Genomic DNA, 14963 nt, shown 5'->3' on the forward strand with positions numbered 1-14963 from the left:
CAAGAAAGAGATTCTAATTCTTTCACATTTTAAGAGGGTCGTATGGTGTTATTTTGCCATCTACTTCGTCTTTAGCCCTCTCCATTTTCTTTATATGATAATCAGGTCTCAAGCATGTCAATCACATGCTGAAGAAGAAGAAAAATCTCAAGAGAATAATTTTGCATATAAGAGATACCGAAGATGCATATATTAAGCATGTCAATCACATACATACAAGTATTTAAATCCTTTTTTTTTTTTTTTCTAAATCGAAATTAATTATAAGTATCAATTGAAATACCAAAAGTACGAAAAATCATATGTAAATCTTAACCTAAAAGTAATTGCAAAGATAGTTGAAAAGCATGTGAGTGATATCCTAAGACGCTATTATAGAGCATGCAGCTTATTATGAAATAAAGTGACCCACAGAATTTCAATGAACACAAAAGAAACGTAGGAAAAAGAAAGACTAGAGGGGGGGATTTTATTTTTTTAATATATAAACAGAGATAAATTTCTAAAGGGATAGAAGCTATGGCATAAATACATTGCACTTTGATTATTGTATTTATTATATGATGTCATGTTAAAAATAGTGTTTGGTAATTGATTATTGTATTATTCTTACAAATATCTAAAGCAGAAAAATAATGTTTGGTTAAATCTTATTATAGTGTTTTTGGGATATTAAATGATTGACCAGGACAGCAGCATATTAATAATATCTTAACATAATATATTCTATGATTTATAATTTTTTAATCTTTCATGTTACCCATGTGCATGGATGCATGTGTTTGCTATTCAAGAAATTATTAAGTCTAAGAAAATTTAAAAGTTTAATAAGTTTTTTAAAAATATAATAATACACACACATCATTTCAATAAAAAAAAATTCAATATATAATCTGTAAACAGAAAAAAAATAAATTCAATATTAAGTTTAGATGCCATACCTTAAAAGTTTACTCGAAACTTAGTTTTGAACTCTTTTTTTTTTTTAAAAAAAAAGGATTTAAATTAGCTTTGAATTTCAATATGTAGTACAATTATTCTAAAGGAAAGAAATTGTCAGGTATGGATGGCATCCCCTTCTTTATCCTTGGAACCTCAAGAATGTGGGCTGGGCGATACAAGAACCCCAATCATAACAAACAAAGAAAAAGGGAGAGCAATTAAATTTGCTACTCATTGCATTGCGTCAGTACTTGCCCCTCCATGGAGGTCGGATTGCCCTCCTTTGCCTCCATGGAGGTCTAAAGATCAGATGGTGATTGAAACCGTGTTTTGCATCGTTCATAATTTTTAAAATGTTTAGTTAATCAACACGCATTGATTTGCTTGAATTCCACTGAAAATATTTTTGAAACCTTGGTTATGAAAAAGCTACAACTTGTAGTTTTTCTTAAGCCTATTTTTTTAAAATAGCCACAATATTAAATACACACTAAATAGAAAATGCATTACTTAAAAAACACGAGTACAGAACAGAAAATCCTCAAAGACTAGTCATCTAAACAATTGAAAACAAAAGAAGTGGGACTAGCATCAAGCCAAGCCCAAAACATTTCAATTTTAAGTCATTGAAGTTTCAGAATTGGATATTATGGAGTAAATCCATCCCAATGATCACAAAGACCATACAAGAGTCAGAAGGATCTCAACAATGTGTGCTTTTGGTTGCTATGATTGTTTACTCTTCCATTGCATCACCTCCTTCAGTCACTTCCACTTTCTCCTTCAAGGGAGTAATCTTTGTCATGAGAACCTCTGTAACCAGACAAATAGCAAAATTAACCCACAAATTGTCAATGTTGAAAAAATCAACATTATCATGCTAGAGCAGACAAACAAACAGGAGTAATCACAGGACTCAACTACACTTCTTGCTGAAACGGCAACATTGACAAGTCTAAAACACTATTCTACGGATTAGATAGTTGATATTTTATTTACTTCGGTAGCAGCCACACAGCTTTGATGCACTGTACTGAAGGCACAACAAACCACTAATGCGTAGAAACATGCTAAACTATGGTACTTTACTTCAATTCTTTTGGAAAGCAAGAAATAGCAACAACATTGAGCAAGTCTTGTGTAATAGGATTCTTCCCTCCCTCCAAGCATTGGGGATCAATAACATTTCATTAAAAATATAGAACCAAAAATTGCGTGCGAGTCCTTGCACGCCAGTTTCACAAAAGAGAAGCACCCAAAGGAAGCAAGAGAACACAAAAATGTAAACGACGCAGTCAAAACCTAAAAATTAAGGTATTCATAATTGATAAACTCCAGAAAAGAACACAAACTGTGCCTAGATAAGAATGTGAGACAATGAAAATGAGTTATGGCTCTTGAATTTAACTTTTCTGAGAGTAGAAAAGATTGAGAGACTATGGAAATGAGTTATGGTAATTGAGTTTAACTTTCCAGAGAGAATGGTAAAGACCAGCTATTCCTCTATAAGCACAGGTTTTATTATAAGCATGATGGGGTAGTATTATAAAAGATGCATGATACTAACCAGTCTTCTTTGCAAAAGAATACCCTCGTTCACTGACATAAGTACGAGGATTCGGTAACATGTGGTTCCTTAGGTATTCCTTGTGTCCCTGGCCAACATAAATTTCAATGGAGAACTTCCATCACTATGAGCTCAAGACATCTTTTGACAAATAGAGGAGGGGACTGGTTCAAATAACATACCTTCGTTATAACACAAACATCAACATTGCTTCCACTTCCCAAGTCATTGAATATGCCAGAGCATATAGCTTCACTCACAATCTTAATTCCTTCATCTCTCTGCAAGGATAATAACTTTTAGGACTCAATGGGAAGCAAGAATGTAACAGAACATAGGGGATAGATTACTTCCTCGTTTTTTATCCTCTCTACAGTATGTTTAATCTTAAACAAACTCATGCTATCAATCACAAACATATTATGCAGCAGAACTCATACATCAAACTATAGCATTTATGGATGGTTACAATTAGTATAACTGTATTAAAATTGTTATTTTTTCACGCCTCTAAACCCTCTATAGCAAATCTTACACTAAGGCCTTCTTTGTACTTTGATTCAAAAACAGACATTGCAGCGAGAGAACCAGAACCCATTGTAGCAAATGGCAAAGTGTCAGTTGACCCATGGGGATATATCTGCAAAATAAGCCATTTTATTGGCAAGATATCAAAGAATTGTACAAGCCAAAAAAAATAATTCCCATACAAATGCCTCTTAAGTAGAAAAAACTCACAGTGTGTAAATGAGGCCCAGTGCAATCAACCCCACCAAGCACCAAAGCAGCTGAGACATGACCTTGGTAGCTAGACAAAACATTAAGCAGTCAGGAATATACACTCACTATAAAGAGATACATAGAAAATCACACAAGTTTGAAACAAGTAAAACTCAACTTGAAAAGATGCTTCTTAAGAAGAGTGAGCGCTGTAACAACCCTCGATTCTCGGCCAGTATGGTAACGATGTAATTGCAGCTGTGAGCTGACCATGTCTAAGCAAATGCAAACACCATAGCTTTGCATTAGCTTTAGTAATGTTAAAAAAGGAGAAAATCTGTAACTGATAATGCATCCAGCATTCAAATACAAAGTTATACAAAGAGCCAGCGCTACACTACACCTAAAAATGATCCTAAAAGTACCTGTTACTGCTTCTGTATCAGCAGCAGTTCCTGCTCCGCAGCAATATATGTTTGGTGCCATGTAGTGAATTTTTTCACAATTCTTATCACAAACTATGGGTCCCTCTGTTGCTCTTGTATCTGCCCCAAGAATGACACCATCCTAGGTAGAAATTGTGAGAGCAAAAATAAAAGATTATATGCATAAATCAATTTGACGAGGATAGATATTGTGCAAGAAATTTGAATGTATATATACTGCTAAGGTTTCAACATCCACACAAAGATGTCAAGTCTTTCCCAAAACATGGATTACCCAACTCAGCAGTCCCAAAATCCAAGTAACAGTGACAGGGTCAACAGACTTCATAACTATCCTTCATACTTCTATTTCTGTTTCATTATACTAGAACTCCTTTTGAAAGGATTGCAAAGTACCATACTTTAAAAGGTTTTTGAACAAGTTAAGAAGTAGCCGCTGCTGGCAACGCGAACATTGATAAACCAGAGAGGGCTTATTTGAAAATCCGTGAAAGATCCACTAATGTACATGTATTCTATACAAGAAGATTCCAGGGGCATCTTCTTTTATACTCTTAAAAGCCAAGAATTTATTGGAGGAAAAAAAAAACACACTGCCACTACAACGAAGTAAAAAATCAAATAATCAATCAGCCTCCACAATTAGATAAAATTATTTGCCAAAATCAATTATAAACGAAATCGATAGTCTCAATTAGTGAAACTAAACACAATATCACCACCCCTAAAATAATTACTTTAAAACAAAACACGGGTCCATTCCAAATTAACTCGAGAAAAATTCCTAAACTTTATAACTCAATCAATCAATTTGACTGAAAAAATAAGAGAAAGAGGCGATAACCCAGAAAGAATAATTTATACACAAAAAAAAAGTAAGAGAACAATTGGGCGGTACCTGAAAAACTAAACCCACAATGGTAGTTCCAGTTTTTCTAAATGGAGGAAGCTTAAGACCCTTCTGCGATAACATAGCATTTCGTTTGCAAAGATCGAAACTGAATCCACCTTTCGCAGGTAAATCCATGCAAGAATTGTTCGACATTGTTTCAAGCTTGATTGATTGGAGATTCTAACTGTCTGGTTCAGTTGGGTTTGGTTTTTTTTATACTGTCTCACATGACCTAGGCTTCAAGAAAGAGCTTCTTTGCTCAACCGGGTCGGGTCGGGTCGGCAAGATGTTAAAGAGAGTAAATTGTAAAATATAAATTAGTTTTCGAATTGAATACTCATTTTTGTTTCTCAAACTAATTAATTAATCCTTTTAGTACATTTTATATTCTTTTTTTTTAAGTAATAGGAAAAGGGAAAAAAAACAGAAGCACATAAGATGGAGCGATTGAAAATAATTTTTTTAAAATAAATTAATTTTAAATTAAGTATGGTTCAAAACAATAAATAATTAGTTTTTTTTAGGATTTTTTTTATTAATATTATTATTAAACTTCAAAACAATAAATCCCTGTTGAGTTTGCAAGCCTCAACAATCAACATTGATTTAGCTTCAATATTACCTCCCTAACATTAAAAATAAATAAATAAATAAATAAATAAACATCACTGAGGTATTTCTCACAGTTGACTGTGGATTTGTGCATTGAATTGATAGTTTTATCATTAGCAAACAAAACCGAAAAACTTGGTTGTGGGGATAATGTGGTTTTTTTCACGGGGCATATTTGTTATTATAAGATTGAATGTGGGCAAATCGGTTAGTTTTTCATAGTGTAATGACTAAAATGATCTAATTTGTTTTTTAAATAACTGTTGTGTGGGGGTATTTTTAAATTTTCAATTTCAAAAACACAAAAAAATAACTAAATTACTCTTAAAAAAATCCTAAACTATTGTCGAGGGTCTTCTCGGTATTTTTCTATTCTTCTTTTTATTATTAAGTTGAGTAAAGGTCGGTTTGGTCTTTTAATAAATGAATAAAAAAATCGATGGTGCGTGCTATGCGGGCGCTAGAGAGTGGGAGGAGCCTGCGCCCTTTGGGCAACACGTACAGGCTCCTTTAATGCTTAAACACCACCTTCTATGACAGTGTTCAGAGCAATTCACCAAGGTCTTTCTACTGGATGAACGTGTGTCGGCAGAGAACAGGCGGTGTTGCTCTAATGGACTTTTTTCTTTTCCTCCTCTTTTCTCTCTCTTTTTCTTGGAAAAATACAAAAGTGTCCTTTTATTTTTTTCGTGTCCAATTTAATCCTTATTCTTTTGATTTCTATTTATTTTGATTTTTTCTTTTTTCAATTGAATTGAATTTTCAATTTCATCTCTAATTATTTGATTTTGATTTATTACTATGTCAAATTTGGTCCCCGTTCTTTTTATGGTTAATTGTTTTTTTAGATCCTTTTTGGATTGTCTTTTTTCCTATTTAATTCCTTGATATTTTGTCATTAAGATTTTTACTTTGTTATTTTTTAGGGTTTACCTTTTATAATGTTGGTATCAGGCTTATGACCAGGATCCCAAGTTTCGAATATAAAAACAAGTTGACTTCATTCAATTTTTTTCAATCCATTATTTAACGTTTAATTTATTAGAAATTGGTTTTTTTTCTTTTCTTTCTATAAAGTTATCCTAATCCTATGTCTATAGTCACAGGGTTAACCTAGGTTGATTATGATATTTTTTTTACTTTGTTTTTTTTAATTAGTTTCACCTTTAACATTGATTTGTTTGAAATTAAGATTCATTATTTTATTTAATTTATTTTCAACAAGGTTGCCCCGATATTACATAGGTGGTAGTTGTTATTTTTAGAAGTATCTCTCGTACGTTTATGACCGCAAAGTTTGAGAAAATATTTCTTAGATGCATTTTTTATATTTTTATAGATATGATTTAAAAAAAAATTAATTTTTTTTTAAAAAAACTTCAAATGGATACTTTTTAATCATGAACGATGATGTTTAAGTATAGATGTTATAACAAACCCTTGCTATTCTACCAAAAAAAAAGACAATACTTATTAAACTTAGATGACTTGACAAATTAATCCAAGAAATTTATCATTTGAATGCTCACTTAGTTGGGTTTAAAATTAGATTGAAAAGAATATTGATTCATACTGAAGCATTAACCCTTTAGTGTCATAATCTTTTCTTCTAGGTGATTGAACTTTTAACAAGGAATCCTTTCTCCACAACCAATTGAAAAACTTAAAAAGGGGTGAATTAGATGCATAATTAAAAAACTGATATTTTAAAAATTCTCTTTTTATTTGGTTGTTATATTATAATATTATAGATGGATATTTTTTAAAAGTATTTTTATGTTTTAAAATTTATTTAATTATGGTTAATGATATGGGTTATGTGTTAATATTGTTTTGGTCCACTTATGATTAACCATTTTTTTTCAAATTATTAATTGTCAAAAGATTATTGAAGTTATTTATTAAACCATGTTTTTTCTTAAAAAAATATAAAAAATAAATAGATATTGATTATTCAATTAGATACACTAAGACTAGGTGTGAGCAGAAAAACTGAAAAACCGATTAAACCGATAAAACCGGAAAAAAAATAACCGAAAAAACCGAACTGTGAAAAAATACCGATTATAATTTTGAAAAAAACTGACCGGTTCGGTTTTATAAACATGAAACCAAAAAAACCGAACCGAAACCGAAAAAACCAGAAAGAAAACTGAGCCAAACCGGTTTGAACCTGTTTTTATTCTAAAAACCAAACCAAACTGACCGAAACCGGTCGGTTTGAACCGGTTTTGATTTTTTTTAATTGGTTTGGTTAATTTTTTTTATAAAAACTGAACCGAAAATGATCACCTCTAACTAAGATGATGGTTTAAATACAATTATCTAAAACTTATTTCCTAATGGGTCACAAATATGTTATAATTGGTGGTTTTTTCATATGACTACTATTATAATTGTACAAGAATCCATAAGTATCCATTGTCAATTTATCATCCCTAATTGTTTTTTTTTTCTTAATTATTTTTTGATAGATTTCCAAACTAGTATCTCAATGTGACTATAGCCTAGAAGCAGTCGTACCCCACCAACATCAAATCAAAATCTCAAGTTATTGCTTATCATGTCTAGCACTCTTTATCTTAATCAATCTTATTCACTATGATTAGCCTTAAAAGTCAATTAATCCAAAATATTCAACAACTAATATAGAAATTTACCTTGAAAGATAAGTTGATGGTCAAGATTTAATGCCATTTTATTTTTCTCCAAAAAAGTAAACCACAATTAAGTGATTGAGAATTAACCCCCTCTATTTCGAGGAATTAGAAGATTTCCTTCTGAGATTAATTAGAAAGTTGAAAAAATCACATGAGTGAATGAAGTGCCATATCTCAAGGAAGAACAATGTGATGATGAGTTTACAATGTTATAGTATTGATTAAGAACTTATAAATTCTTTTTTTATTATTTTTTTTAATTAACATATATAAGGTGATATATTGTGATAATTATGTTAACAAACATCTTATGACATGGTGATGGATAGATCATCATATCCATGTATTTTTAAGGAATGTTTGGAAATGTGACAGTGATCACGATTTAAAATGTTTTTTACTTGGAAATATATCAAAATAATATTTTTTTTATTTTTAAAAAATTATTTTTAATATCAGCACATCAAAACGATTTGAAAACATATAAAAATTAATTTTAAACAAAAAAAATTCAAATTTAATCTTTTTATAAATAAAACTTTTAAACAACTTATTTGGGGTTTAATGTATTTCTTTTTTCATGAACGAACATATTTTATAACAACTTAGAGGCAGGCCAAATTTTCTTATGCATTGTGCCTTTTGGTTTTGGAAAATTAAATAAGAATTTGTTCAGCATACATGAACACATGAATAGAATTCTTGAACCACGAATATATACAAAATAAAGATCCAAAATGAACTCATTTAGTTATAAACATGGTGTTTTGTTTTTCCCAATGAAAGGTATTTATCATTTCTAAAATGTTTATGAACATTAATTAAGCCCCACAAGTTTAAGTATAATTTCTTATTTGCTTAAGAAAATAATTGATCTACATTTTTTTATTTTTTTTAAAAAGAGTAATTTCGAACTTATTACGTTGTCTAATTCATTTAAAAAAGTGATAGAAAACATTTAATTCAATGCCTCGAATGGATGTTACATGAGACCAATTCTTCCAGTCATATATATATATTGTTCCTTACTCCAGCTTTTTCTTCAATTTCCTTCTTCCATGATTTATTCTTTTGCATTAGGTGCAATGCAAAATTGGGCCCCTTGAGGATTCAAATGTGGCAAAAGCACTCATTGTATATGTTTACCAATACAAAGTTATACTTTGTTACTTGGTGGAGGATTGAGGAATGGTGATTTCCAAATAGTTATAATAGTATATTGGCACCCGGTCCATTACGAGTCGGATTAATTTTTTAAATATAAAAAAATAATAAGAGTATGGAGAATTTTTTAACTGTGTCATTAAATCTGATTAAATAGGTTAATTTTGAAACCTTCCGACTCAGCTCTTTACCCAACTTAAGTTTTTAATTAAACCATGTGGGAGCTCACTCGATTTAAATCAATCGATTTCATCGGTTCAAATACAACCTTAATAATCGATAAAAACACAACTTAACTTTTTAAAAAACTTCAAAGTGATAATTTTGTAAAAAACTATTAAGAAAATAAAGGATTGGATCGACTGCGCCCCCCGCGACCTGAGTTATGGACTCTATTGAGTTTATAGATACTCACAAAATTAAGCACCAACATAAAAATAGACACTTATTTGACACAATTATCCCAACAAATAAAAATCCATAATGCAATCTATTTTCCTACCAATCTAATATTGAAGGATAAAATTATAAAAGAATAAATTAAAAAAAAATTAAAAGACAAAAAAAACATATCTTATTGGTAGGTAAACTCGTTAAACTTGTGAATTGGATAAGCCAGACTAATACGTCAAACTTGTAAACTGAATTATTGACTCCATTAGGATTATAATTTTTTTTTTGAACTATTTTTTATTTAACTATATGATAACAAACATTGACGATTACGAAATCAAATACCAATCTTATACCGAGATGTTTTTTTTAGAGCGCAATAACTTCATAAAAGGCGAAACGAAACGAAACCAATTATGAAACTAAATTCTCAATTAACCCAGTATCTAAGGATGAAATAAAAAAAACTAATTAAAAAAAAAGTTAAAATTGTCAGATCCGTGAATCAAGTAATAACATACTTTTTTCTGAAACTATTTTTTTAACTATATGAAAAAAATAAATGATAAAAAAGTCAAGTTCAATTTTTTTAAAAAAAACCTCATCAAACTCGTAAACAAGGGTAACTCGGGTTATCTTGGCAAACCCGTAAATTTAAATCATGTTAAACTTATAGAAAGGTAAAATAAAAAGAAACAAATGATGAAGTCAAATTCTCAATCATCCTAATATTAAAAGATGAAATTGATAAAAAATAAATTTTAAAAAAATCATAACAAAAAGAAAAGAAAAAAAGCAAAATATTGTGGATTACTATTGTCATTCACAGTGCAATATATATGGGTGAACAATAATTTTCTAACACCCTTTAATTTTTGTTACTATATAAAATTTAATAACATGATTTTTCTCTATAACTATTTTTTTAACTATATGAGAAAAAATATATTATAAAAAAAGTTAAATTCAATTAAAAAAAAAAGACAACCCACCAAACTTGTAAACCAAAACAATCTGGGTTACCTTGGCAAACCTGTAAATTATGCTAACCTTATATAAAGGCAAAATAAAAGAAAATAAATTACGAAGCTAAATTGTCAACAATCTCAATTTTAAAAAATAAAATCGAAAAAAAAACATATTTAAAAAAAATCATAATAAAAATTAAAAAAAAACAAAACAAAACATTATGGATTACTATTGTAATCCACAATGCAATAGGTGGGGTGAACAGTGGTTTCCCCACATCCTTTAATATTTGTTACTTTATAAAATTTAATAAAATAATTTTTCTCTAAAACTAGTTATTTAACTATATGAGAAAAAATATACTATAAAAAAACAAGTTCAATTAAAAAAAAAACCTCATTAAACCCATAAATTGGGGGCAACCTAAGTTACCTTGACAAACCCGCAAATCACGCCAACCTTACAAAAAGATAAAATAAAAAGAAAAAAAATTGACAAAAAAGTATTTGAAAAAAATCATAACAAAAAATAGAAAAAAAAATAAAAATCATATGTTCAAAAAAAAGAAGAAAAAGAAAAACCAATGAAAAAAATATTATATCAATGTATAGTATTTTGTAAGAAAAGTATTTTACAAGGAAAGTTAACACTTTCCTTCCATATTTTAGTTTATGTTAATTAATAATCTATTATAATCATCCTAGAATGAAAACGAGTAAGCACACAGGTTGTCTTCCAAGCCTATCAATTGTGTGGTTTTTTGTTCTTTGAAGAAATCTATGCTACTGGATATTCATGAACTTGTTAATTACTAATAATATATATATGTTTGATCATCATGATTGAATGATGATCATACACCTAAAATGCATATGTTAGGGAGAACAGAAATTGGTTTATTGTATTGGTGAATATCCATCATTAAAAAAAAAAAAAACTTCAAATTATCCATTTATTTAGTTCAGAAAGGCACACCGCCATTGATTTACATGCATGTGGGTTCTTCCACGCTCTGCGAATGCTATATACAACTTTTTACAATGACCAAACTTTAGCTTGAACGATGACGTTTTAGTCCTAGCAGCATTGCCTCTATTTCTAGGTGGCGCGTATGGCAAAAATATGTCGGGTTTTACACCTAGCCTTTTATTTCCTTCTTTGTTTCCTCTCTTCTTCTCGGTTCCCCTTTTGCACATTTTCAAAGCATCCTTTTATAGATTTGGTTTTTTTTTTAATTATTTATTTTATTTTAAATTATTCATAAAATTGTAATTTTCTTTCAATTTAATCATTCTTTAGTTTTTTCACCTTTCATATTTGATTCTCATTCTTTTTATTTTTATTTTTAAAAATTATTCTCTTAATTAAATTATATTTTTAATTTTATCTCCCAATATTTTTTGTTCATTTAATTTTATATTAAATTTAATCTTTATTCTTATAATTATTATTTATTTTGTTTTTAATTTTTTTAATTAATTTTTTTTATGATTTCATCTTTTAATATTTTATTGATCGGATTTTTATTAATCTTTTAAAAAATTGGATCAAGTTGGCTTAGATCTTTTATCATAATTTTTGTGTTAGCTCACGAGTTTTATATGTTAACCTAGTTTTAACTGAAACAATATTTTTATTTAATTTAATTATTGTTGTTACCTAATTTATTTTTAATATATTATCAAATTAATTAAGATTTAATTTATTTATTGAATTTAAAAAAAAAAAAAACTAAACCATCTTCGCAATATTTTTATCTGAGTTGAAAAAAATTTAATATAACCTGCAGATGCGAAACACCAATCTCGTTATTATTATTAAATGTGGAGTAATTGAGAAATGAAATAATAAGTGCCTCTTTCTTTTTTTATTCCACTTGCTAGTTTATATATATATATATATATATATATATATATATATATATATATATATATATATTTGCGCTGCTCTCTCTCTCTCTCTCTCTCTCGCTCCCCTTTTCTTTCTAAAGACAAAACCGTGGATCTATCTCCTCCCTATATTGCATTATTTTTGGTTGTTGGTGTACCTGTTATCGTTCATCTCTTCATAATTAAATCCATGCTTTTATTTTCTTCATCTTGTTGTTAGATAGATCTAATCTCTATCTATAGAAATTTGGAAAACTTTTCTCTTTCTTCCTCGGATCAGAAAGAGAAATGAGCTCTCTTCGAGCAGATCCGCCGACCTCCAAAATTCACCCAGAAGCAGAAGCAGAAGCAACTACTAGTTGTTTTTGTTCTTCTTCAAAAATCGACCATTTCGACCGCCTTCCTGACTCTCTTCTGCTATTCGTTTTCAACAAAATCGGCGATGTCAAAGCTCTTGGTCGTTGCTGTGTTGTTTCTCGCCGCTTCCACTCTCTCGTCCCTCAGGTCGACAACGTTGTTGTCCGTGTAGACTGTGTCATCTCCGATGACGACACCTCCTCTTCTTCCTCCTCCATCAAGTCACACTCTTCTTCTTCTTCTTCTTCTTCTGGCTTCTCCTCCATCTTTCGTTTAGTCTTCGGTGGCATTTCCAAACCCTTCCAAGCTCTGAGTCAGATGTTTGGACCCAAGGTCAATTCGCGAAATGGAAATGGGCCTTCCCTTTCTGTCGCCACCGATGATGATATGGAGCTGGATCAAGCTGGTGTCACCCATCATTCTCCAACTCAGGTTCTTAAGAATTTTAATGAGATTCGCGTTCTAAGAATCGAGTTACCCAGTGGGGAATTGGGAATTGATGATGGGGTTCTTTTAAAATGGAGGGCTGATTTCGGATCTACCCTTGATAATTGTGTTATTCTTGGTGCTGCTTCTGTCATTACCAATAATAAGATTTCTTCTGCTACGCAACAAGAAAATGCTGCTGCTGCTGCTGCTGCTGTTGCCGATGATGATGATAATGAAAGCATACCGGAGTCATTTTACACCAATGGGGGATTGAAGTTGAGAGTTGTGTGGACTATTAGCTCTTTAATTGCTGCATCTGCCAGGCATTATTTGCTTCAACCAATTATTGCTGAGCATAAGACTCTTGATAGTTTGGTCTTGGCTGATGCTGATGGGCAGGGAGTTTTGTGTATGAATAGGGAGCAATTGGAAGAGTTGAGGGTCAAGCCGTTATCGGCATCTTCTGCATCCAAGAGGACTCTTGTGCCTGCACTTAATATGCGCCTTTGGTATGCTCCTCACTTGGAATTGCCTGATGGGGTTGTGTTGAAAGGTGCAACATTGGTTGCTATTAGGCCTAGTGAACAGGCTGCTACTAAGAAGGATGTGTCTGATGTCTCCTGGGTCTCTACCACGTTTGAGGAGCCTTATGGTACAGCAGCTAAGATGCTGGTGAAGAGAAGGACTTACTGCTTGGAGATGAACTCATTCTGATTAGAATAATGGGCCTGAGGTGAATATTTGCATCCCTGCGTATTCATTGTCACTGCTGTATTAGTTTCCGTGTATTTATTTTAATGCCTAGTTCCACAACTCAGATAGTTTTTATTTTTCACAAGCATTTGCTTATTGTGGTGCAGATTAATGTTATCTTAGTTGCATACATAATTTCTTAGCCATGACCATGTGCGTGCCTTCTTCTCTCATCTTTGTGATGCATGCCGGTTGCCCTCTTGTAGGAAAGTGGGAGATTTGTTTTTCAATGCAAGTCAGTGATCTAGCCTGTCACTACTGTGACCATTAAATTAAGGTGCCGTGTTAGGATTCTCATTGCTTGTCTAGTGAAAGCTTGCGCATCATAATGCACACACACGTCTTTACTTTTCACCAGGATGTTTTTCACTTTCCACAGCTGCTTATAAACTGATCCTGCATGTGTATTTTGTCATTTATTATTCAGAATTTACTCCAGAAATTAGCAAAATACTTTATGACTTTTGGTCTAAACAATTTTTAATGCCCTTTCAGGGGAGGCGCAATGGTTTAAGGGAAAGGGGATGTAAATGATATTTCGAGTGAAGAATCAGAAAACAATTTTGCTTTATGCTTTGGCCATAGCCAGATGCAGTGTCTCATGAAGCTGAATCTTTCTTTGGACCACCACCGGGATCCCATCCTCCGTTGATGATGCCCTGCAGTCTTTTTAACCTTTTGTGCATGAACTGACAGCTAAAATGCATCTGCTGCTTGTTTTAATTTCAGGCATATGCTTGTAAGGTTCACACATGCAACTAGATGAATGTAGCAAGTGCTTTGAGTTTGTAGTGATTTACTTTAATTTAGAATCTATGTATGTGAATATTGTAGGTATGAATATGCTGCGTTTATGCTACACTTTTTTCATACATTAAGCAATGTGCTTTGGGTTAACCTTAAAATGTTCTCTTTTGCAGCCGAGTAAATGTTAGCGTTTATTTAGTTGTTTTGCTTGTAAATAACTTGAACTTATGGCATGCACCTGTGTAGTAATCCATCGAGCTTCCACCATTGCGAGTACTATGATAAACCTTGGATGTATTGCAAGACTTAAGTGGTGATGATTGCTAGAGAAGGGTAGTGAAGTTGGGATATAGTGTGTCCTGTCAGTTTAGGCAATGATGGTGTAAAATGCTCCATTTAGCTAGCTTTGGTGGTTGTTTTTCT

The 14963-nt window shown here is 31.2% G+C and overlaps 2 protein-coding genes across 4 annotated transcripts; one reads left to right on the forward strand and one right to left on the reverse strand.

Annotated features, from left to right (window-relative positions):
- Positions 1–1426: 1426 nt before the first annotated feature.
- Positions 1427–4787, reverse strand: LOC133698448 (proteasome subunit beta type-7-A). The gene is made up of 8 exons (XM_062121368.1): positions 4574–4787; positions 3655–3796; positions 3408–3504; positions 3248–3317; positions 3045–3149; positions 2692–2790; positions 2510–2597; positions 1427–1755 (listed from the first exon to the last, which is right to left on the reverse strand). The coding sequence occupies exons 1-8, from the start codon at positions 4718–4720 to the stop codon at positions 1679–1681; spliced, it is 825 nt and encodes a 274-aa protein (XP_061977352.1). The 5' UTR covers positions 4721–4787; the 3' UTR covers positions 1427–1678.
- A 7530-nt stretch (positions 4788–12317) lies between these two features.
- LOC133700001 (F-box protein At5g46170-like) lies at positions 12318–14698 on the forward strand. Of its 3 annotated transcripts, none has more exons than XR_009843349.1 (3): positions 12318–13773; positions 13901–14070; positions 14289–14698. XR_009843349.1 is itself a non-coding variant. In XM_062123552.1 (2 exons), exon 1 carries the CDS (start codon positions 12543–12545, stop codon positions 13752–13754), a length of 1212 nt encoding a protein of 403 aa, XP_061979536.1. In that variant the 5' UTR covers positions 12318–12542; the 3' UTR covers positions 13755–13773; positions 14289–14698. The 3 variants fall into 3 exon arrangements, 1 of the variants encoding a protein (XP_061979536.1); XR_009843350.1 differs by having other exon boundaries at positions 14000–14070; XM_062123552.1 differs by lacking the exon at positions 13901–14070.
- Positions 14699–14963: the final 265 nt, after the last annotated feature.

The sequence above is a fragment of the Populus nigra genome, chromosome 7 (genome assembly GCF_951802175.1).
Source record: "Populus nigra chromosome 7, ddPopNigr1.1, whole genome shotgun sequence".
Lineage (NCBI taxonomy): Eukaryota > Viridiplantae > Streptophyta > Magnoliopsida > Malpighiales > Salicaceae > Populus > Populus nigra.